The sequence below is a fragment of the Podarcis cretensis genome, assembly GCF_951804945.1.
Source record: "Podarcis cretensis genome assembly, chromosome: 4".
Lineage (NCBI taxonomy): Eukaryota > Metazoa > Chordata > Lepidosauria > Squamata > Lacertidae > Podarcis > Podarcis cretensis.
The window spans coordinates 82,574,178-82,598,426 of NC_137173.1; the positions used below are offsets into that span (position 1 = coordinate 82,574,178).

General features: G+C 40.8%; 1 protein-coding gene across 2 annotated transcripts in view; it reads left to right on the plus strand.

Annotated features, from left to right (window-relative positions):
• The window catches only part of EFNB2 (ephrin B2), a 58,503-nt gene that overhangs the window by 27,540 nt on the left and 6,714 nt on the right, over positions 1-24,249 (plus strand). For both annotated transcript variants that reach the window (XM_079972984.1, XM_079972983.1), the window contains exons 2-3: positions 2,381-2,664; positions 24,000-24,092. In XM_079972984.1, coding sequence (XP_079829110.1) covers positions 2,381-2,664; positions 24,000-24,092 — 377 coding nt within the window. The remainder of the gene's footprint in view (positions 1-2,380; positions 2,665-23,999; positions 24,093-24,249) is intronic.

The following is a 24,249-nucleotide window of genomic DNA, read 5'->3' on the forward strand; positions in this document are numbered from 1 at the left end:
AACCTCTGGTTTAATTATTAAGGTTTCATAATGGAGCAAGCACAAATGTTTGTATGTTTGTGTATATGAGGGAGAAAGATTGCTCTGCGTTTTAATGCTAGCTGTTGGATAGGGCCATTCATTAGGAAGCCATTCCTTTCAGTCTTCAGAGACATTTTCTATTAAGGAAGATCTCTGCAGCAATATGGCTGACAGGAAAGATTTAGGAAGAGGGAAAGGAGGCTTTCAGCTGTAGGTATTAGGGGGATATTGTATCCATAGCTCTAAAGAGCAGCTTCCTGGCATTAATTGGAACACATGCATCCAGGGGTGGGGGTGGGGGAGAAAGATTGCAGTGGCCTTGGTTGCTTACGAGAGCGTGTCTTCATTTTGCGGTTGAATCAATATTACAAGCAATTATTTTAATTTTGAAACGTTTATTTTGTTTAAGGCACCACATTAAAATGAAGCTGGTTGCTTGACTGATGAGTAGCCAACTCGATAAGGCATCTGAAATATTTCAGATAACCATTTGATACCAGACAGTGCACACTTTAATGGTTTACGTAGACCTGCCCTAGTTTTAAGGGAAGGCAAAGCTTTCCTTTCCCTTTTTTTTTAACGAGAGGAATGAGGGAAGGAGATGAGTTGGAAGCCTTCTAAAGGATCAGCAAGCAGAGGGAGGTATTGTGGACAAAAGGAGGTCAGATGTGTATCCATTGCCTGGAAGCTGAAGCAACTTCACTGCCTGTCCATATGGTAGGCTAGGAAGGGGCCAGCCAATGCCTCTGTTGCAGTTGAAATTGCTCTTTGTAACATTTAATTATCTAGCACATTTATCACATACCTTCCTTAAATCATGCAGCTCATGAATGGCTTCCCAGGCAGTCTCCCATCCAGGCACTCACCAGACCCAGACCTGCTTAGCTTCAGCAGCAGCATCTGCCCTAGACAGTGCCTGTGATAAACCCCACCTACACCATTATGAGGGTTACGTCGCATTGGAGAAACGGAACTTTAACAAGCTTTCTAGGGTGATTGCTTCCATGAGCAAGGCTAACATCATGGAATTGTAGAGGTGTAAGGGACTGCGAGGGTCCTCTAGCCCAAACCCCTGTAATGCAAGGAATCTCAACTAAACCACCCAACTTCTGCTTTAAAGCTTCTTTGAAGGAGAGTCCACTGTCTCTCCTGGGAGTCCGTTCCACTGTCCAACAGCTCTTGCTGTCAGGAAGTTCTTTCTGATGTTTAGGTGGAATCTCCTTTCTCATAACTTGAATCCATTGGTTCGGGTCCTAGCCTCCAGTGCAGAAGAAAAGAAGCTTGCTCCATCCTCCATGTGAATATGGCTATCATGTCTCCCCTTTACCAGGTTAAACATACCCAATTCCCTCAACTGTTCCTCATAAGACTTGGTTTCCAGGCCTTTGATCATCTTGGTCACCATGTTCTGCACACGTTCCAGCTTGTCAACATCCTTCTGGTGCCTAGAACTGGACACTAGACTCCAGGTGTGGCTTGATCAAGGCAGAATAGAGTGGGACTATTACTTCCCTTGACCTGGATACTATTCTTCTGTTTTTGTTTTGCTTCTTTTTTTTTGCCTCTGCTGCATCGCACTGTTGACTCATTCTAAACTTGTGGTGCACTAAGACCCCAGATCCTTTTTACTTGTACTACTGGCAATCCAGGTAACAGGATGCTTAATATCCGCCAACTGAAGTTTCCCGCTCCAAATAACATTTCCTTCTCATTTCAAAGGATGTTTGCTTTTTACCTCTTTTATTTTAATTTAGGCTGTGTACCCATCACTGTGTAGTCTGGTTCCAGTGGACTCCCACTGCTGGTCTTGAAGCCATATGCACATAATGTTAGCCACAATCCATATCTACCCTGTGGTTTCTTCAGAAATGCTACTGTTTGATGCGTTTCCCCTCAATGGACTTCCTTCCTAGTTGAAAACATAAGGAGCATTCACTTTGCAGCTAAGCTGAGGTGTGCATATTTGGGACAGCTGTTGTGCGTGCACAGATGACAAGAGCAGATGACAGCGTCATGAACAGAGTTCAAGGGGGGGGTGTTGCAAGGCAGGGCCAACTAATCAGGAAATGTACACTGGGTGAAGACATTCGTAGTGTGCACAGCAATGTGCAAATGCGACTTGAAATGCAGCAGGGGGGAATTTAAGCCACTAAGGAGTGCACAGCCTTAAAAAGTGGGGTTTGTGTGCGAAATAGAGGTCTTGTGGCCTGTAGCTCCTGTCCCATTCATTTCCTTTAGCAACTTAGATGTGGATTTCCCCCCAGTTTTTAAGCTGTATTTTGTTCCCTTTGCTGCCTCCTTTTCAAAATATGTTTCCAAGTGTCTTGACATTTTCTCTTTCCCCCCTGATTCTTTTTAGATTCCATCCTGGACAAGGACTGGTACTATACCCAAAGATCGGAGACAAACTGGATATTATATGCCCGAAGGTGGACTCTAAAACTAGTGGCCAGTATGAATACTATAAGGTCTATATGGTTGATAAAGACCAAGCAGATAGTTGCACTATTAAAAAGGACAACACACCTCTGCTCAACTGTGCCAAGCCTGATCAAGATGTTAAGTTTACCATCAAGTTTCAAGAATTCAGCCCTAACCTCTGGGGACTGGAATTTCAGAGAAACAAAGATTATTACATCATATGTAAGTGAACAATGACTTTTGTTTCCTTTTCCTTCTGTCTTGCTGCTTCTTAATTTATTCATTGTATTCAATCAAGTAAGAAGCTTAAAGGATTTATATTGTTTTCTTTAAAGTATTTTCATGGCAGCTTATTATTAACCAACTCCCTGCTGCTTTAGAGCTTTTTTTATTTATTAATGAAAAGGTTCCAGGTTTTCATAGATGTGAGCTGTGTAATTGTGGTAGCGATGCTCATAATGCAATTTATGGAAAACACTGACATCTTAATCTGGTTCCAACCAATGTATAGAGGGGTAAGGCACCGCCAGAAACAGCAGTTCTGCATTTACCCAAAGCCTTGAGTACACATTATGTATGTATGTTATTATTTTTTAATGTTACAGTATCGCCCCTCTGAAATATGGTATGTCAATCACTGCGCATTGAATGGTGAACAGCAATAATTAAGTATAATATACTACAGTTTTGTAAATCCTAATTTTAAGCAAATAGAAGAAGGGGGAAGTAGGAGAAATAGCTCCAGATGTGAAGTAATCTTTCTGGGTAGGAAAAAAAATAAGAAATTCCTAAAACATCACCTTGGTAGATAATTCACAAATTGATCATTTACATCAAAAAGTGGGTTTGGTTTCTATTTGCATAATCTTAAGTGTTCCGTCTCTAAAGCTTCAGAGAAACTGGAGACTTACAGCCTTCTTTTTCTTTATGCATGCCTTGCCTTTCAGGATAAGTCCTATCAAGCTGGCTTACCTTTTCTTTTTAAAAAAGCGAATATTCATTTAAGATGCAGTTGGAAATAGCTAAAAATTGAAATGTACACTTACTTGAAGGTTAATTCATTGAAATCAGTAGGACATTACCAGACAGGTGGGCACTGAATTACAGCACCAATGTGCTCTCATTTCCCCACTCTATTGTTTTGTTTGCAGGACCCATAGTGAAAGTTAAACAAAGCTCCGAATTATGGCCTTATCTTTGAGTGCAGTCTTAACAGTCCTTCTCTGATTATGTCTGTTAGGGTTAGAATCAGTGCCAGAGTTACATATAAGCTAAACAAGCTATAGCTTAGGGCCCCACTCTCTTGGGGGCCCCAAAAAAAATTAAAGGAAAAAAATAAGATAAAAAACAAATGAAATAAAACCTGCATACAGCAACAGTGTTTTGTAGGCTCCTATGATGTAAGTAATGGATCCTGCCTGCTAGCCTGCTCCCTAATATATCACTGGTTTGCTCATTTCTTCATATAGGATGCCTACATTCTGCATGGACTGGTTGCATGGAAACATGTAGCATTCAGCTGCACATTGCAGTGCAGCACAGTTGAATGTAGGTCAAGCTGTTGTACCTGTTATCTAATATTAAATTATTTCACTATTAATATACTTCTTAATTGTATTTCAGTTCAGTATATATTCAATACAAAAAACAGCGACAATTTGTTGTTGACAAAGGACAGCTGGACATCTAAAGGGCCCCATTACCTCCAGCAGCTCAGGGCAGGGGTCAGCAAACTTTTTCAGCAGGGGGCCGGTCCACTGTCCCTCAGACCTTGTGGGGGGCCGGACTATATTTTGAAAAAATTATAATGAACAAATTCCTATGCCCCACAAATAACCCAGAGATGCATTTTAAATAAAAGGACACATTCTACTCATCTAAAAACACCAGGCAGGCCCCACAAATAACCCAGAGATGCATTTTAAATAAAAGCACACATTCTACTCATGTAAAAACATGCTGATCCCTGGACCATCTGCGGGCCAGATTTAGAAGGTGATTGGGCCAGATCTGGGCCCCGGGCCTTAGTTTGCCTACCCATGGTTTAGGGCCTCATCAAACCTAAATTTGGCCCTGATTAGAATGGTGCATAGCTGCCTCTCTGCCAGCCTTTGCCTGGGGAAAGCAGCATGGCAAATAACTGCCATAGTGGAACCCCTGAGGTTGGTCTGGTAGGCAGGTAGCTATTGCCAGCATTTCAGAGCAGAGGCTGAGCTTAGAGGCTGTGGGTCCTAGAAATCTGAACACTTCATAATATTCATAATAACTGAAAAATAGAGAAAATTGGGCATGGGGAATAGCAATGAAAGTAAGTAGCTATTTCAAAGTTACACTCATTCTCCTTGTTTCTAGTAGATTCATTTATAAATAAGAAACAGGAAAATAGTCGCAGCAACTTCAGTGTAATTAAAACCTGCAGCAATCAGAGAGTTGATGAAATAACGAATGTGGAATATTTAAAAATGCAATTTGCTGGGTTGTAAGATTATGTTGTAAAAATGCACTGCGCTATCTTGGTGGGTAGTGCTCCCTGCTGTTGCCTGTGACATTTTCCAGAAATGTGCAAGGGAATTTCTATTTTGCTTGAGTGAGAAGTGCAGCGCCGAAAGCAGAGACAGTTGCCAGTAGGCCTGATGAAAAAGTGCAACATAAAAACGTCTGTCTGTGCTCAAATAGCTGGTTCTGAGGATGAAATATTTCAGTTATCTAATGCTAGGGGGATTAATTCTCCACAGTAGGCCAACTGTGACATAAATGGCACCATTTTAATTATGACTTGAGAGTTATGGACACAAACAGAACTTCATGGTAGACTGTCAGCTTTGTCGTATCTGTGTCAGTAATCCCTCAGAGTAAATCCATAAGTAGGACTCATTTTCTTCATTTTTGTATAATTATTTCATTATGGCAATAAGGTATAATAGACATTACATTTCCGGGAGGATTAGGACATTCTTTAGGGGTTACAGAATTCACTGTCCCTTCAGCCTGGTGCCTTGGATATGGTACAAGATTTATCATAATGCCTCAGGAAGACATATTACTTGAAATAGGAACGTCTTGGCAGGACGCAATGCATGATTGGTTGGTGGTGCCTTAAAGGTCTGGTTTCAGATCACCTGTGACCAAAGCTGAAACTTAGTGAGGCATATATTTTCTTCACAAAAACAGGACACCAACACCAACATGCTAGAAATTCCCTCCATTTCTCAACTCCTCCAGGTGTCCAGTTATGATCCTGTATTTAGCACCAAGAATAGGACTTTTAATATTTGGATTGTCAGCCATAATTGTTCTTGCCACGAAGGGTATGTGACTGGGGAACAGCAGGTACTGCTTCCCCTTAGGAAGAAAGATAGGAGGCTGTCTTGCACAGAGTCAAATCATTGGTTCATCTAGACACTGGGACCTACCTCATGCGGTGCTCACGCTCTGCCACTGAACTTCAGCCCTTTTCCCTTGAGGAAAGAAAAGTCCCAAACCTATTATGAACAAAAGCAACAACTTTTTTCGTATTTTTAATGAATACAATTTTCAACCAGAGAATTAGTGTGCAAAGGCTTTCTTTATCCAACAAATACCTGAAGTAATTATTTGTAGGCGTCAGATACGAAGATGTGACTGAAGTGAAGTAATGCTGGGAGCTTCTGAGGGAAATGTGGCTTCCCTACCACTTGTTCATTCTTTGGAGAAAAAGGATGTGGCCACCAGTTAAGAAGAAAGACAGGAATGAGGATGAGTAATGGAATTGGTGTGTTGTTCCATCCTCTGCACATTTATTGAGTAGGAGTGACTACGTAACTTGCTCAGATGTTCACAGAACCTGTTCAGACTAATTTACCTTAATTCAGTCTGTTTCCAAGCCCATTCTGTGGCTCGACGCCTCTGTTCCGCCTGTGGTGTAATTCAGGTGCGAGAAAACCCCCACAAACATGGGATAAAAGACCATATCCAAACATAAATAGCTGTTGAAAGCATATCTCAGTTGCTTGTGCATGGAATCAACCTTTCATCATCATCATCATCATTTTCTTAAATTGGTACAGAATTAGTCTTTACTTTAGGGTAGATTATCTCATTAATTATTGTTTTCTTGGAGGCCCTGCCTGTCTCCCCACCCCCCCCCCCCAATGGAAGAGAAGCTGGGAACAGGAAGCCCAGAATTCCTCTGGGACCTTGAGCTAATCAGGGCCCAAGGAAGAAAGATGCAGAGGTCATTTCCTGCTCAACTTTCCACCAGCCTGAAAACTGGGGAGCTCTTCCATCACAATACAAATTGCAGTCGAGGTGGAGGGTTATTTTGAAATTTGCGCTTTTTTTTAATTGTCCCATTCTTTATCCAAAAAAACCCCCTCTCAGAATAGTAAAGATGAGCATAAGTGACAATCCTCGCCATCACGCTTAGACTCTAAAAGACACAACACGTAAGAAAAATGGGATGGGAGGCAGAGGGGGAGTGGAGCTTAAGGATCAGTTCATAAAGTTACAGTTCTTATGTCACCTAGGTAGGATAGAAACTGTTCAGTTAGCCTGGTGGAACTGCCAACACTAGTTCACAATTGGGGAGAGCCAAAATCTTTCAGCTGAGGTACTAGAGTAGTTCTGATTCCCTATTCTTGTCCCCTTTTATTTAAATCAACGACTCACTACTTACATACCATTTTTCTGGCAGAGATTAAAATAGTCATTTGTCTAGCTCAGCCTTTAGTCCAGGCATCCCCAACTTGTGGCCCTCCAGATGTTTTGGCCTACAACTCCCATGATCCCTAGCTAACAGGACCAGTGGTCAGGGATGATGGGAACTGTAGTCAAAACATTTGGAGGGCTGAAGGTTGGGGATGCCTGCTTTAGTCTCTAGATGTTGCTGGACTACAACTCCCATCACCCCTCACCAGCATGGCCAGTGGTCAGGGATGATGGGAGCTGTAGTCAAGAACATCTGGGGACCCCAAGGTTGCAAAAGGCTGATGTAGCATATCATAAATGCCTTTACTGAATTAAGCCACATTTGATGCAAACAATTGTGGGAAAAAATAATAGTATTAGTAGTAGTAGTAGTAGTAGTAATAATAATAATAATAATAATAATACAGAAACGTGTAGAGAGTTTTCTGTGTGGATAAAACAGTATCAACTATTTGTATAATGTGGCTGGGATTATGAGTGTCCAATTCAATGCTTTAAGAAAAATCTTGCTGGTCTTAGAAGCCTGAAGGAGAATTTACAGGGTTACTTAACACATGTCATATCCTTTAACACAGAGCCTTCCACTTAGTCACACACTCAGGAATGAATATTACTAAATGAATTGCCTTCCAAAAATTAATTGAAGGCCAGGTTGATTATCTTAATTTGAAGGTCCTCCAGATGTTGTTGTACTCCAACTCCCATTGGCTCCAGCCAACATGGCCCAGTGGTCACGGGTGATGAGAGTTGCAGTCAAGCAACATCTGGGGGGCCACAGGTACTCCAACCCCATTGTGAAGTAATAGATACAAATCAGTTTGGGCTTGTGAGAAAACACAGTTTGTTTGAGATATTGTCAAGCAGTGGGATTATTGACAGGTTGCTAGAACAGAAGTTGTTCCTTGGATTTTCCTGTTCAGTTTCTCAGATAGTTTGACAAAACCACATCTCTAGACCAGGCTCCAGTTTGCTTAGTTATTAAATTTATGTTCCACCCTTCCACACAAAGGACCCATGGGCAGCTAATTATGGGTCTTAATTAGCTCTCTCATTTGCTCTCTCATTACTATGTTGATCTAGTCCAAACCATAATAAATGAACCTTTCTTGGGTTGGAGACATAATTTCATGTGGGTTCCATAGTATGTAAGAGCAGTGATAACAGTCACTCAAGAATATATATTTACTTCTGATACGGCATTTGAAAGAGGGACCTAGTGCTTCATCGCCATGGTTTAACATCTGGAGCTGCCATCTGCATACTCTTAAGATAACCATTGGCTTTGCTAGCCAAATAGAATATATATGGCTTTCCTTCTTCTTTTTTGCCAACTTTTTCAAGTGACCCATTTTTGTAACTGCCTTCTGACTAAGATTAACAGAAAGAAAAACAAAGGTTATGCACAATGCAGAACTTGCAACAACAGCAGAAAATCCTCCTGGATGGAATAAATTATTATGTCTGCTGGTCCCACTAAACTCTGAGCAACTTCCGATAAAACATGCCTAGGATCAAGTCGAGGGGTGTAATCAACCTGGCCTGTATTAAAAAAGAGTGTTTTGTCTCTCTTGTTAAAGTCAAGTTATTTAATGGATGGAATTTTCAAATGGCCATAAAGTTGTTTTGTTTCCTAGTGGACAGTCTTCGGTTCTCTGCTTGATGTCTCCACCCCCATAAGCCACACATATTGTTATTTGGTCAGTTCCTAAATTACATTTGTGCAATAGAAAACACGCTTTTGCAAAACAAAGCTAACAGACAACATTTTATTCATATGCCGCTTGTGTTTGCTAAGCATCTGAACAGCCACACATCAGGAAAGCAGGCCAGTTAAAAAACAAAAAAAACAAAAACAAAAACAAAAAAAACTGGGGAAGGCTTGTGGCAAAAATAGAAGCAGCCAAGCTCAGAACAAAACACAGTCACCTGGCCATTTTGTTCACTGTATCAGGGGATCTACTGTGGTTGAAGGAGGTGTGATGTCAAGTGATAAAGCTTCTGCGTGCTCTCAGTTTTCTTTTCTTTTTAAAAATTATCTGAAAAAATGAGTTTTGAGACAAATCTTAGGAATGGTGGTTCATCCTGTCCCGGAGTTTTATTTATAAAAATATGTATATACCCCCCTTTCATGTCTGGGTGGTGTAAAGTAATATAAAAACATAAAGAAGCATTTTTGGATTGAGGCATAACAAAGAAACTACAGTTCCGCTTCTTTTTGCAATATATAAATAACAATATCTCTCTGTATATATGTGAATAAAAGTTATTACTGGTTTCTGAACAGTTGCCCAACAACACCCCCTCTCAGTTGATTCCGTATGCCTTGTTTTGTTTCAATAGACTGAGCTGATTTGTTTTTTTCCACAGCTGCATTATCATCCTTATTTTTAAAAGAATAAAGTTGTGTTTACTTTCAGAAACGAAACATTTGTGGCTATAGCCTGCCCTCCATGCAGTAGGGAAACGCTTATCTTGAAAGCCACCTTCGGTCGGCAAATTGCATTCCTTGCTCTCTTTCTCCTACCTAAGTCTTCCAAAAGAATAAACAAATTACCTTCAGCCCCTCTTAACTGTAAGATGATATAAGGTGGTCAGTTATTGCGAGCCTTTTAAAGGGACTCTTGTTCAGCTGCGGTGGAATTAAATATAATTTTCACAAATAAAATTACTGGGTCTCTTCCCCCTCCCCCCCAAGATTTGCAGAGCTTCAGATTCCTGTACAAAGCTGGTGAGGCTAATGGAGGTTCAGTCTGCTGGGTCTCCCTTCCCAACCCACATAGGTCCTATAAACTGAACGGAGCTGCTGTAGATTGCCTTTGTTCATATTAAGGTGCCATTATCTAGGCAGAGTGCTGGCTGCTCATCTCATTTAAAACTAGCTGGAATGGTAGTACAGCAGGAATATGTAAGTACCCCTTGCTTCATTCCCAAGTGTGGCAAATAAGAGGACAGGATGGATTTGCTTCTTAATAGGTGGGAACCACTGAGCGAAAAATGAACCCCCCCTTCTCCAAACTCGCTAATGTGTACTAGATATGAAAGGAGACAGGAAACAAGGAGTGATGGCTTAGAAAGGAAGAATTATTATTTAGGAATTGCTCAGACTTGAAAGGGTTTTTAATATTTTATCATATGTAGTTGAATAATTCCAGCTTCTGTTTATTTATAGCATTCCCCCACCCACACGCTCTGCTTTGTAAATGATTTAACAATGCCAAGGATAAAATGATGCCACAAAGGAGAAGGCCATTTCTCTGCTTAAGGAGCTTTTATATATTCATTATGTAGATTAGCATTAAATGAACTAAAATGCTTTAAACAAAATAAATAACTTAAACCACTGTGTTACAAAGGCTTACACACACAGAGGTTTAATTTTATGTATATAAAGCATCTCTGTGACTTAAGTAGGACTACTCCCATGTGTAAAGTTAACTACTGGTGTAAAACTCTGCAAAATGAGTGCCCTAAGGCCCTTTCCCTCTTGCTATGGGATTTGAAGAACTCTCATTAAATCAAAGGGAGTCATTTGCATCCTGCTAAAGAGTAGGCCCATTAAAGAAGAGCAAGAATAAATTTAAATGAGCAACATAATACGTTTTGGAAATGTGCTTAATGTTTCTTTACATAGATATGGGCAAGCATAAGTTTTATATGTGTGTGTGTGTACATATGGGATGATATGGTGCTATTATGAATATTGGTATCGGAGCAAACCCCACATATAGCAAAACCCATTTATAGATTTCCACCTGCAAGTTTTATATATAATTTTTGCCTTGATGTATTTCATTTATGTTTAATTTAACAGAGATCGGAATCTTGTGCCAAAAATAATGAGTATTATTTTTATTCCAAAATGAGCACTGATTTATCCCCCCCCCCTTATTTCTGCACCATGGTAGAAATGACTGAAAAAATGAGTAAAGTGCCATTTTTTAAAAATAAAAATGTTATTTTGTAGGAACCTTTTAAAGTCTTAAATAGTTACCAACTCAAAATATCAAGGGACACAACTTGTAGCAGTATACTGATGTATACTGATATATATCATTTTCTGCATAAAAACAATGCATCAATTATATTTTGTTAAAGTGTAATTATGCCTGGGCGATAAATCGATATATCACCCAGGACTGATATGAGGGGCAGTCTGTGATGACTGCTTCACTCAGCGGTATATTGCTGGTGAAATTGCCACTGCTGCAGAGTGGCAGGATGGAGGCTCTGTTAAAGTGCTCCCCCCACCCTCGTCTGAAGGAACCCCGATCCTTCTTTTGCTCGTGTGCAAACCAGAGAAACATGGGCACTCCCCCAGTTGGAGAGTGGCAGGCTTCACGCTCCCCAGCTGAGCAGCGCCGATCTTTTTCCTGCTTGTGTTCAAAGAAGTCCCCGTCTCTTGCACTTCACTGCCCCGTCCCTCCGGCTCGTTGTGTACGTGCTGAAGGAGCTGGTGGGCTTGCTCAGCCAGTGCGGGGGGCAGGCGAGCTACCTCTTTCTTGGGGAATGGGGGGCGAGTGAGCTGTCTCTTTCTCCTGGGAGAAAGAGGTAGCTCTCCCATACTCCCCTCCCCACCGGCGAAGGCAGAGGGAGTCCTGCAAACAGAGCCTGTCACATCGCACCTTTCTGGGTGCTGCTTCCAATGTGTGGAAGATGGTGCCCGCTTGCATGTTGCCCTTGTTGCTTTTGAGGGCTGAAGTTTTATCGCTTTTTTCCCTAAGTGTTTTGTGTGCATTTTCAGCATTTGATTATGTAGCAGGAAGCCAAATTTATTACCGGGGCAGTGATTTCTGCCTAAAATATTTAAGGATGCGACAGTACAGAGCATACTGATAAAACTTTGCTTATCTGCTTGATAGGCAATATACATAGGTTGCATTGTTCATAGCCAATTCTACTAAATTTCAGAAGATTATGAACTAGTGGGTTGTCATGAAGGTTTAGATGCTTGGCAGGGTAAGCTTTGCTGCTCAGTGTTGCCTTTTGTACGCAAGAAACTTGATTTTTGTTAATTGTTCATTCTCCTATGAAGACTAATGATAAAGGCAAAAATATTGATGCATATTCAGTAATCCATGTACCAGCTTATAAGCCTGTTTTAATATTATTCTCTGAAGCAAACTGGGGGTGGAGTTTTTGCTCTACTTGAGTGGGGAAGTGAGGTCAAAATTCAAAATACCACTGAATTCTGATTCCTCTGAGATCAGTCTTAATTAAAATATGTTTCTAACTCTGGGCATAAACCTCTTCAGTACATAACCCGTAAAACCACAGCTGTTCTAAACTTCTCTCTTTTACTTGTTTATTGCTTTTCGAAATTTCATTTACAAAGCATGAAAACAATAAGCAACCTCCTTGTAATATTAAATAATATTATGTTTATATTATTTAATGTTACAAGGAGGTTGCTTATTGTTAAGCAAGGAAAAATAACTGTGTTATCTTTCTTGATAGGCTCTGTAACTGACCTGGAGACTTAAAATGCCAAATCATTTTTGTGTGTGTGATAGACAATGGGCAGAGGATCTAAATAGCTTTTTGTGTTCTGCAATAAAGCTTGCTTCTGTTTTTGCTAGAAGTAAAAGCGGGAGATGAAGGTATTCTTTTATTGAAGCAAACATGTGGAAAATTGCACTAGATTGTTATAGTAGAGAATATCTCCCCTGAAAGGAATGAGGTTCATCTGTAGGGCAAACCCTTACTGTGTCACTGCATTGGGGTTACTCCTGGACTCTCTTGCGGTCACTGCAAATAACGTCATGTCCATCTAAGCCATTAGAGCCGTGCGAGTGGCACATTTTCTCATCTGTAGTGTTATATTCTAAAATGTCACTAGGCATTAACTCTGTCAATGGTGATGTCCTACCACCTAGAGATGAACCCTGCCTCAAGATGATGTTTTCCACTCCAGTGCCACTCTTACAGCAATTACTGGGTCATTAATATCATTGCATGCAATTAGTGACAGTAGACTGCACACAAGGAGTTTGCGATATTTTTTTCCACACCCCCCCCTCCCCGCAGGAACTTTTTATTCTAACCTTTTTATTAAGAGGGGGAAAGGAGGGGAGAGGTTTAGCAAAAAACTGTAGAAGATTTAAGGGGATGCAGATGGAAATCATTGAGGGCAAATCTGTGGACGGATAATATCTTCCCAGGCTCCCTTAAGGCAGCCATTTTCCCATGGACAAACCCATGCATCATTTAGAACAATTGGTGTAACTCAAATACGAATTCGCTTTCTCCATTTTTTTGCTCAGCTGAAGGTTTAAGAAAATATCATAGAACGGGTTGGGAAGTATTTCTTGGACTCTTTCCAAGCTTGAGGTATATAAATATATAAAGAGAGAACTCTCTCTAGTATGAAGAAACAGCATGTAGAAACGGCAGGTTTTTCCATTGGTTTGTTTATAGAAAACATATATAGCAGATTTCAGCACATAAACTGTGGTATTGGTCCTACAGAGAGAGGAAAAAAATAGAAGCTTGACGATTCCTTTTTATTGTGTCAGTGTGTCTCAAATATATTCAAAGGCAGCGTTTGAGTTGCACAGAAAACTTAAGTCAGGTATAAAATGTTCAGAACAGATATATTGTGGGAGCAGGCTGATAATGCCATTTTGATAAATGCCACTCTTTCCTGTGTGGCTTTGGCTTAACCTTTGCATCGTCAGCCCGAGCTGCAACCAACATCTTTGCCCATCTTATTCTCTATTTCCTGTCCTGTGTTGTTTCCACGCTGTCTATTTTAGACACCAGCCCTTGATGGTGATATCAAGAAACAATGGTGCATAGCATCCTCTATGGGCCACTGGTTTGGGTGGTGCCCCCACCAGGGGACCTTAGCTGTACCTAATAGGGTGGTAAGCTCCCACTGTGGCAGGAGGCAACAAGAGTCCTGGAAAAGAGGTGTTTCAGGTCATAGTGCTCGCAGCATTGAGTTTTCTTGATCCAAAGCCCTGCAGATCCCCTGTGAACCTTGAGGCCCTTCAGCTGTACTCAACCTGGCTAAAGTGAGCGGTAAGCTTCAGATAAGGAGATGTATCTGCTGGGTTTGGATGGCTCTGCCCAAAAGTAAATTCCTTGGGAGCCATCATTATTCTGTAAGCTCTCCATTCACAGTATGCTTCATTGTGCCAATAAAGGCCTTTCCAGGTGAGAAACATGCAAGTTTAGGGGAAATCCAGATTCCTTTCCCCTTAAGCCTAGTGCCTTCCCTCCATTCCTTTTTCATTGTTTTTTTCCTGGATAATGTATCTTTTCCAGCATTTAAAAGAAAGGAAATTCCTTTGGGGAAATGTGATTCTCCTTTCCCCTCTTCTTAGTCGTGCTTGCATTTGTGAAAGCAGTATGAGTAGAGTCTGCATGAGTATTTGCAGATTGCTAGTGCCGGTGATACTTATTGGTGAGCAGTGACATACTTGCTGTCCTATATCTGAAAAAAAGGGGGGGGGATATGGGCATCAATACAAAGGTGTGCCCAGTGGTGAGACAGTATGGGAGAAAAGGTAGATCGACATAGATTTGGTCAGGTTTTAAAAGTAAATTAATTATTTTTTTAAAATGCTTTGAATTTACAAAGACAAAAGAGTACATTTCCATTGGAATCAGTGGAACACTCTGCTTCTAATTATATTCTGCTGCTCCACTTCTAAAAAGGGGATTGACCTTCTTTTCAGCAAAGCTACTTGCTGCCACATCCATTGTGGGATCAGAGAACTTTGGTGTTGACTCTCGTGGGAGTTTTGCAGCACTATCTCTTGTTACGAACACAATTCTGGTTTTTCTTCCCATCTCAAAAGGCTGTGAAAACATTCCCAGGAGCAATTCCTGATAGCGAGAACACACTAACTGAAACAACAATGCATAAAACTCTTAGCTGTAATGGAACATTTGGATTGTGTAAATTATCACTCTTCATAAAGTAGACTTCCAATTTTTATTTTTATTATTATTTTTAAAAACTTTAAATTGTGTGTGTATGTGTGGCATATAGGGGACCATATGGAGGGCAAGAAAAAGGCTGCACAATAGATTAAGCTAACAGGTGTCATTGCTGTGCAGTCTTTGCTAACATTTGCGGAAGCTGGTTATTGTGTAGAGCAGAAAACAAATACAGTAGCACTTCAGCTTACGTTACATTACGTTACCCTTGGGTAACGTAAACTTTGGGTTGTGAAAGTGGCAAGCCTGGAAGTGTTTCGCCGCATGTGCAGAAGCGGTCTACCGCCGTGCGCATGCGCAGAAGCAGTCTACCGCCATGCGTGCATGTGCAGAAGCGGTCTACCGCTTCTCCTCCGGTTGCAAAAACCTCAGGATCCGGCTGGACTTCCGGAACGGATCCCGTTCACAACCAGAGGTACCACTGTTCAGCCCTTTTCCTGGGGTGAGTCTCCATAAAAAACCCCACAAGGTTTGGCTGTAAAAAACACACACAGAAAACTAGTGAGACCATTGTGGACCTGGGGGTATGAGCTGTGGAGCTCTAACTTGAATTAGTGACACCCTATACAAATAGTTGCACCCAAGACACCCAGAAGAAATAAGCTACCATGTTCTGGTCTCCCTGTCTGGCCTCGTGCCACTGAATAAGCATCTTGAAATTCAGGACGAGAAAACTGTTAGCTGAGAGATGACCTGTGCTTGCAACCGTAACCCTTTTCCAATGAACACTGCATGCATTTCTTCATGTAATGGAGGGCCAGGATGGTTCTGCTTGACTAAAATGGGCTCCCCCTGTCATGTGGAGGATCCTGGCATAGACTGCAATGTACACATGGAAACTCAGTTCTCAGAGTGAAGGTGGATGGAAGGGGGCTATTCAGGAGAAGAGGGCTCATGATCACTTGTCTTGTCGCATTTACAGTCTTAAGAAAACACGTGACACACATGACAAAGGGCATTGAGAAGTAGGTGATTGTTGGGTGGGCTTGTAGGTGGTGGTAGGTCATCAGCTGGAGAGAGTCCTGGCATTGGCATCCCCTGTACTGAATGGTCTCAGAAGTATGGAAACACGTGAATTGTCTGGACCTTCTGCATGGAAGGAATGAGTCCTCTGGTCCTCAGCTCCCTGGTTGCATGTGCATAATGTTAAATCAGCAGTAGAAATGTCTTCTTTATGAGCAGCAAGACCTATGTGTTGATTCACCTCTTGATACCATTAGAAAGCACTTTGAATTCAGGATTCAGTATAATTTAAAATGGCGTGTTGCTTATTTTTGTTAGTTAAACAAACAAGGAAACGCGCTCCTTCCCCAACGTAAATTTGACATGGATCAACAAGCACAGCAATGGAGCAACTCAATGTGCTTAAAATGAGTTTCTTCTACATCTTCCAGGCTCTCGAAGCTCTGGGATCAGAGGATTGGTGTAAGAAAAAAAGCAACTTTAATACCATTTAATTAAAAAAACACTGTGCTCAGATCACCACAGCTGGTTTATGTGCAGTTTCTAGTTGTTCCAGAAACAAGCACCTTGATTTGTAGTTTTTCAGTCTGTGTGGTTCTGGGTATTTTTAAATCTGTCTTGTAAAATTAGATAACACATGTGTAAGAAGAAGTAATTACTTGATGCTTTACCAAGGAAAACATTTAATAAAGGCAAAAGCAACTGACAGCAGCTACATTATAGATATGCAATCCCATGGCAAGCACACACACTTCTATTTTTTGTTAAGACCATGTACTCAGTAATCCTGTGAATTCACATTAGATCAAACACAGCTTTGCATCAAGAATAGTTCTTTTTGCTATAACTGTATCTAAAGCTTTGGTGATTTCCCCCCTCTTAGGATTCCGCCCCCCTTTTTTACTGATCTGTCTTTTAAGGATAACATTTGCTGAAATTTGGATAATAGCCCACATTTGCAGGTTGCCTTAGCTTTTAAGAACCTTAATTTTTAAGAACCTAAATTCTTGAAAATAGGGCTTTAACTATCTAGAGGAGCCTTGACAGTTCTTTGGATGACATGCCGCTTGGTTGTAATGCTGATGAAGACGTAAGATGAGGTGGGTTGAGGATAACAGCTAGAGTTAGCTCTCCCAGGAGAAGACTTTGTTGACCTTGCAGCAGGTTCCTTGGCATGGTACCTTTTGTCCTAGCTGCTCTTGCTCACATATGTACTAAGCTCAGAGAAGCTATAAAGGGACCCCTGACCATTAGGTCCAGTGGTGGCCAACTCTGGGGTTGCAGCGCTCATCTCGCTTTATTGGCCGAGGTAGCCGGCGTACAACTTCCAGGTCATGTGGCCAGCATGACTAAGCCGCTTCTGGCGAACCAGAGTAGCAAACGGAAACACCATTTACCTTCCTGCCAGTGCGGTACCTATTTATTTACTTGCACTTTGACGTGCTTTTGAACTGCTAGGTTGACAGGAGCAGGGATTGAGCAACGGGAGTTCAACCCGTTGCAGGGATTCGAACCGCCAACCTTCTGATCGGCAAGTCCTAGGCTCTGTGGTTTAACCCACAGTGCCACCCACATCCCCAGAGAAGCTATACCTCTGTGTAAACTGTTTCCAAAAACCTGTTTGATCTGATACAAGAGGACTATAGGAGGAGACAGCACCATTCAAAACACTGTCATCTCTTTTAAAAAACCTTAGTTCTTAGGCCAAGACAACATTACCACCATCACCCTCGTGTGTGTGTGTGTGTGTGTGTGTGTGTGTTTAGGGTAGGAGATGGTTAACGTTTTAAGCTTTGTTATCCCACCACTGCCAAGAATAGGTTTATATCGTCACAACAAATACCAAGAAGCAGCTTGTGGAACTGAACCAACCAAATATATATTTACCATGTATGCTTTTGGATGGTATTCGAAATCCAACAGCTCTGATAAAAGCGGGACATTCCATTGTTTGTTTGTTTTGCACAGTGACCATTTTTGGGTGCCGCAAACTCTTCCTGAAAAAAAACACTTTTCAAGGCCATGATCTTGTGTGCGTCATGTGACTCGTGTAGGAGTGTGGACCTGGAAAACCACGTCCCATTTACTCATCGGGGAGTGTGTGATATCTAGAGTGCAGTAGTTATAGTATCGGACAAGGACTTGGGTTCATATCCTTACTCAGCTATGGAAATCTGAGTGATGGGTCAACCTAAGCTTTCTCACAATGCTATTGTGAAAATAAAATGGAGGGGAAGAGGGACATGCACACAGAGACCAGTACAAAATTTAAAGCAATTAAATTGCATTTCAAAGCACCAGTATTTTTTCTTACCCAGTTGTACATGGTGGTTTTACAGGGCTGTTTGTATAGGGTACTGCAATAAATAGATCCTCCATTTTTTTTTTTTTTACATCGAATCTTAACTGATTGCTTGAGTTATGCTAGTTTAGCCCAAAATATTTAATATTAAATTTTAAAAGGGGGAGGGATTGTGGTTGAAGTGGACACCATCACCCAGCGCTTAAAAATACAATCGGTAGCTGATGCCTAGGACCTGTGGTTTCACTGCAGTACAATTCCTCTTGCTTTTAAAAAGCAATTTTGTATTCTGTTTGGAAGAGGGGCATGTGTCTTGATTTTGTGTGTGTCTTTGCTTCATTTCTAATCTCTTAGTGAATGAAAGGCTGTATCCAGGCACAAATCCAGCAGCTTAATTCTCCATCTGATTAGAGCAATGTTACTAACTTGATGGGTTGAAAACAGCCAAGATCCAGGCAGTGGCTTAGCCTCCCGGGAGGCAGAGTAATAACAATCAAATGAAGATGTATTAAAATGTAATATTACTTGCGCTCCATGGGGACTGTATGGAAATCATAACCCAGAAACTTTCTTGTCTGTCTGTCTCACTGATTTCTTTTCCTCTGCATTTAGAGTGAGCCCACTTCATTCTATAAGCAGGGGTGGCATAGTTTTTGAAGCATATAAATATGACGAATCAAAACTTGATTTATAGGATTTTCAGTGCTTTTAATGTAAGATTACCCTTCGAAGGCCAGACTTTTTCAGCCAAGTAAAATGTTCCTTGAGCTTGAAACCATGTTTAGAATTGTATTTTAGAATTGCTCTGCATTTCCCTCAGGTTTCTCATTGTGTTTTTTCATTGTGTATTTTTAAAAAAACGAAAACCAGGAACAATCATGCAAGCCCTGCTTTCTTTACAGAAATATAATTCCTGTAACTTCAGTCTATGCTACACAAGTTGGGATATTGAGATAAAATAACATAACAGTGACAAAAACATGTTACACTCGTTTATTCATTACATTGATATTTTGTCTCTGTCTCTGGGCGATTTACAGAAATAAAAAAGCAAGCACAAAATTTAAATGATAAAAATACTAAAACCAATTATAAATCAAGGCAGCCACGGTCACAACACAAGCACTGCAACTAAAACCAACATAAAAGCAGCAGGGGGAATATCTCAGCCTGCAGAAATCGGAACTCACCAAGCAAAATGCAGCCTAGTGAGTACATATGTGGCCAGTTTTGCTAACTTACATGGGCAGCAAAAGCAGCAGGTTCATAAAGTCCTCAGTGGACTGGTGTTTATTTATTTAAAATTTATATCCCAGCTATCTGCCTGAAAACGAAGCACCCCAGGCAGGCACAACTGTATCCAACTATTTAGAATACAAACAGTATAAAAAAGAAACTTCAGATCATGTTCCGAGAGCAGAAACAGTATCAGTCACAGTGATATGAGACTGGCCTTGGCAGGGTCAGTCACAAACAAATTGTGTAGACTAGGTAAAAAATATTGGGCAAACAACCTTTTTTGTCTTCAGCTTTATTATTGTTCTGAATTATTTATTTTCTTTAGTGTTAGTTATTAACTGATTCAAATGGGCTTCCAGTTGTGGTTTTCTACATAACAAGTTTGTTGAGTAATAAACAATATTGAGATTGAGGTTAAGAGATATGAATGAGACAGGGCTGTATAGGTCAGTTGGTTGGAGCGTGGTGCTGATAATGCCAAGGTTGCAGGTTTGATCCCCATAAGGGACAGTTGCACATTATTGCATTTCAGGGGGTTGGACTAGATGATCCTCAGGGTCCCTTCCAACTTTATGATTTATATATATATATATATAGAGAGAGAGAGAGAGAGAGATTTAAACATGGAGAGATGTATTTGTTTTTATGTCAGTGAAAACCTTACTGTTTCCTTACATGGAGTAGAAATGGGTCCGATTTCATAGCAAGGCAAGCTAGACCTTTTCATCCATGTTGGGAGCCTGAGTTCAGCTTCTTTAGTTTGCTGGGTGATACCAGCAAAAGGAGGACAAACCACTGGTCTGTTCCTAAGTAACTGCAATTTGAGAGGGGGAGGGGAATTCATTTGACAAGTTACTGTGATAGTTCGGTTTTTATTATGGTGTCGACATTAGACCGTGTGATGACTGTCATCTGCCCTGTGGTGAAGTAATGCTTTTATTTATATGGATGTGGATAGTGTCATTGCATAGCTTGGCCATTGGGTGGCACTGGACTTAGTTTTAGCTCAGTGGTGTCAAGAGCTCCTTGTTGTTCTGTTCTTCTTTAAGAGACATTTAATGCCCTTGTTGATATGTCCTTTAAGCCTTCATTGGAGAATGGCCACTCAGCTGGGTTAGGGCTATGATGGAGTCACTTAAAAAAAAAATCTATATATTTAGCTGAAAGGAATAAATGTTTCAGAATATGACAGTTTTATTTTAATAAGGTCAAACTATCTTGGCGTTTTCTCTTGTTGTTTATACACTCCTTTTCCACCAGCTATCAGGAGCTTTAAACAACACGCAGAGTTTCATCCCAGGCAAATGCTGTCCAAGACATGTTGATGACTGGGAAAAAAAATCCAAATGCCTCCCTTGCAGCGCACGCCAAAAGGGCACTACCATAAATGAGGAATGCAGGAGGTATAGGTGCCTGGTTTTTATTTCAAGCCAAATTATCAATATCTCAATTACCTAGCAAAAGGAGAGTTTCTGTTGCTTAATAGTCAGCACAAAGCCTTTTCACTGCATCCTCATTTGCCAACAAATGTTCAACAGTCCTCATGAACCTAATGTTCCTCACAGTAACTTAGAATTCATCAGGGACTTAGGCGAAATCAGCATTGCAACTTTGATTCTAAAGAAGTAAGGCATGAAGAGATCCTTTAGGAGCGCAGTGGTATAACAACTCCTATATTCCTTTTGTGCCACTAGTTTTGAGATTTCGTCTTCTGCAGCGTTCTTTGCTGTGTCATACAGAGGTTAAGCTGTGAATTGTTTAGGTTGCATTGCCATTGCCTAGATCATGGGTTAAACAAGATGGTCTCTCTCTTTTTTTTAACAATGTAGAAAGACACCGACTGCAGTCTGACTCTATTATGCTTTAATCTGCAAAAGGCAGCTAAAGGCAGTTGAATTCCTAAAGCTTAGTATTAAGTGGAGGATGGTCACTGTTTATTTGCTATTTTCTCTACCGAAGCTCTATTTCAGTATTTCTGTACACTGTTGGCCAGTGTACAGATTACAAGGACAGAAACAAAGAGGTCATAAAAAAAAACACACAGCAAAAGATGCATTTGATTTATGTCCCAAACTGGTTCTTAGTATTGATTTTTCTTTTCTCTGAGGGGGAGAAAAAAGATCTCAACAAAACAAAGCTATACATCTCCATTATTTTCTGAGCTTGGCCCCGCAGATGTGCACAATTTTCCCAAGCCAAATTTCTCACTTTAAAAATGCACATGCAAGGAGTCAGAAAACGGAGAGGTGAAATTTGGCCAGCTAACATTTGTGTGAGATGGAAAGCCAGAATTAGCCCGGGATGCCTGGGCAAGCTCAGCTACAAGGATAATATGAGAGGGAGCTGCGAGAAGGAAGTTCATGTAGTGAGGAATTATGTTACACCCACAAGGAGGGCGAAGTAGAACAAAAGCAGGAACTAGATCAAAGGGAAGGAAAAGGTTCATAGTTTTTGCAGCTAGTGAGAAGATTAGAGAAAGAAAAATATCAACATGGGGCTGGGAAGACACTTAGTGAAAAGGGGTCCGGGAGTATGAAGGAACTCAGGAATGTATATAAGGTACATCTTTCTAAGAAAAAGAAAGAGTTATGGGGCCACATCTAAATTAGATGAAAAGGAGATTCTTCTTAGTACCAGAAGTGCCGCTTAATTGCTTTTTCTTCATGGAAACCCCCTGCAAGGACTTTCATGGCTTTTCCCTTTCCTTTAATATTTTAGTAAGTTGTTGCAAATGTGCCTTGCAAAGGCTATAGAGTACTAGGGTAGGAGAAAGTACTGGGGGGAAACCCCCAATAATGTTGATACCAGATTTATTAGGGCTATAATCAGTTAGTAATATTAAAAGTTGTCATGGCATTATTCATCAAGATAGATAGTCTGTGCAGCTATTTCTGCTCAGTGCATGAAATATTGTTTGCAACTTCAAAATCCTTGCGACAGATATATAATGTCCGTTCTCTAAGTTCCATGAATTAAAATGGGGGCCTGCAGGTTCCATTCAGACCATTCCTGCCTTCAGAGTATCCCTGCCTTGCAACTTGATAATTAAAATACCAAGAGCTAACCCAGCCCCACCCCAGTCAAATCCCACTCTTCTTGCAGCTTTCTTGAGCAATTTGCCAGTGACATCTTCCCCTCCCTTTTGGCTCTCAGCTGATCAGCAACTTCCCCTAGATGTGTTTTTTGCTTTTGTTTTTCTTTTTTCTTTGACCTTTTTTTTGTTTCTCTTTTTTTCTTATTTGTATGGTATATTTTTATTATTATTATTATTTATTATTATTATTATTATTATTATTATTATTATTATTATTATTATTATTAATGTGATACATTGTTTTGTTGTTTTGTTTAATTTGGTGTTTTTCTGTTTTATTTGTAACCTTCAAAACCTTAATAAATATTATTTTGGAAAAAAAAATAGAATTTGGGAGTGTGCATTGGTTTCTGGGAAGAGAATTTGCTGCAGTGGGATTTTTGCCAAACTCTATTTGCCCTTAAGGGGAGATGGGTAGGTAGAATATCTCCCTGATGAGTTAGGCAAGCTAAGGAAGCAGAAATGAAAAGCTGCTTTTGAGTCTACATTTTGTCTGTTTTTGCTTGAGTGTGTGCATCAGTTTGTTGAAAACTTAGTCTTGGCAGTTCATAAAGCAACCTGGGCCACAGTTTCCCTGCCCTTCAGGTGAAGGCAGAAATGGAAATACAGTGGTACCTCGCTTCAGGTTACAAACTCCGCTAACCCAGAAATAGTACCTTGGGTTAATAACTTTGCTTCAGGATGAGAATAGAAATCGGGCTCCGGCGGCACGGCGGCAGCAGGAGGCCCCATTAGCTAAAGTGGTGCTTCAGGTTAAGAACAGTTTCAGGTTAAGAACAGACCTCCAGAACGAATTAAGTAGTTAACCCGAGGTACCACTGCAGATGCAGATGGGTTTAGTCCAAGTGATATACGCACAGGTACTGGAGTACACAAATGAGCAACTGCAAATTTTGAGTTATGTTTTTTTCAACTGGTAGGACTCTCTGGCTTGAGAGGAATGCAAGTTGCTTGCTCTGCTGAGGCTGGCAGGACTCCCTTTTCTTTCCAGCCAACTCCCAGTTTTTCAGGGCAGTGTAGGTGTAGGTGTGGAGAACTGTCTACTCTTTCAACCAGTGGCATAATAACAAGACAGCCAATTGTTCATGAAAGAAAAGTGCCTGGATAAGTTAGAAACCCGATAATGCATTCCAGCTTTAGGTATACAACACAGCCTGCTCTGTTTGCCTGGCTGTCAAGCGTTTCACAACTTTTTCTGGGTAAACCTGAACAGCAGGAGTGAATTTGAACAGATAACATCTATTTTCAGGTACTCTTGCTTTGTGTAACTTCACCTGGTGGCATCCTGAAATCTTTCACTCTGTTTTTGTTTTTGTTTTTTTCAATCAGCAACATCTAATGGATCACTGGAAGGCCTGGATAACCAGGAGGGAGGGGTGTGTCAGACAAAAGCCATGAAGATCCTAATGAAAGTTGGACAAGGTAAAGACCATCTGTGTTTTTCATCAAACAACTTTGATCAGCCCCTGGGCCCCATTGAGTGTCTCAGCTTCTGCTAATAAGGTGAAACAGCATGAAACAGCGGAGTCTATATTAGTCTGCCTTTCTTTGGATTCTGAAGGCAAAGCCTATTTTCTGC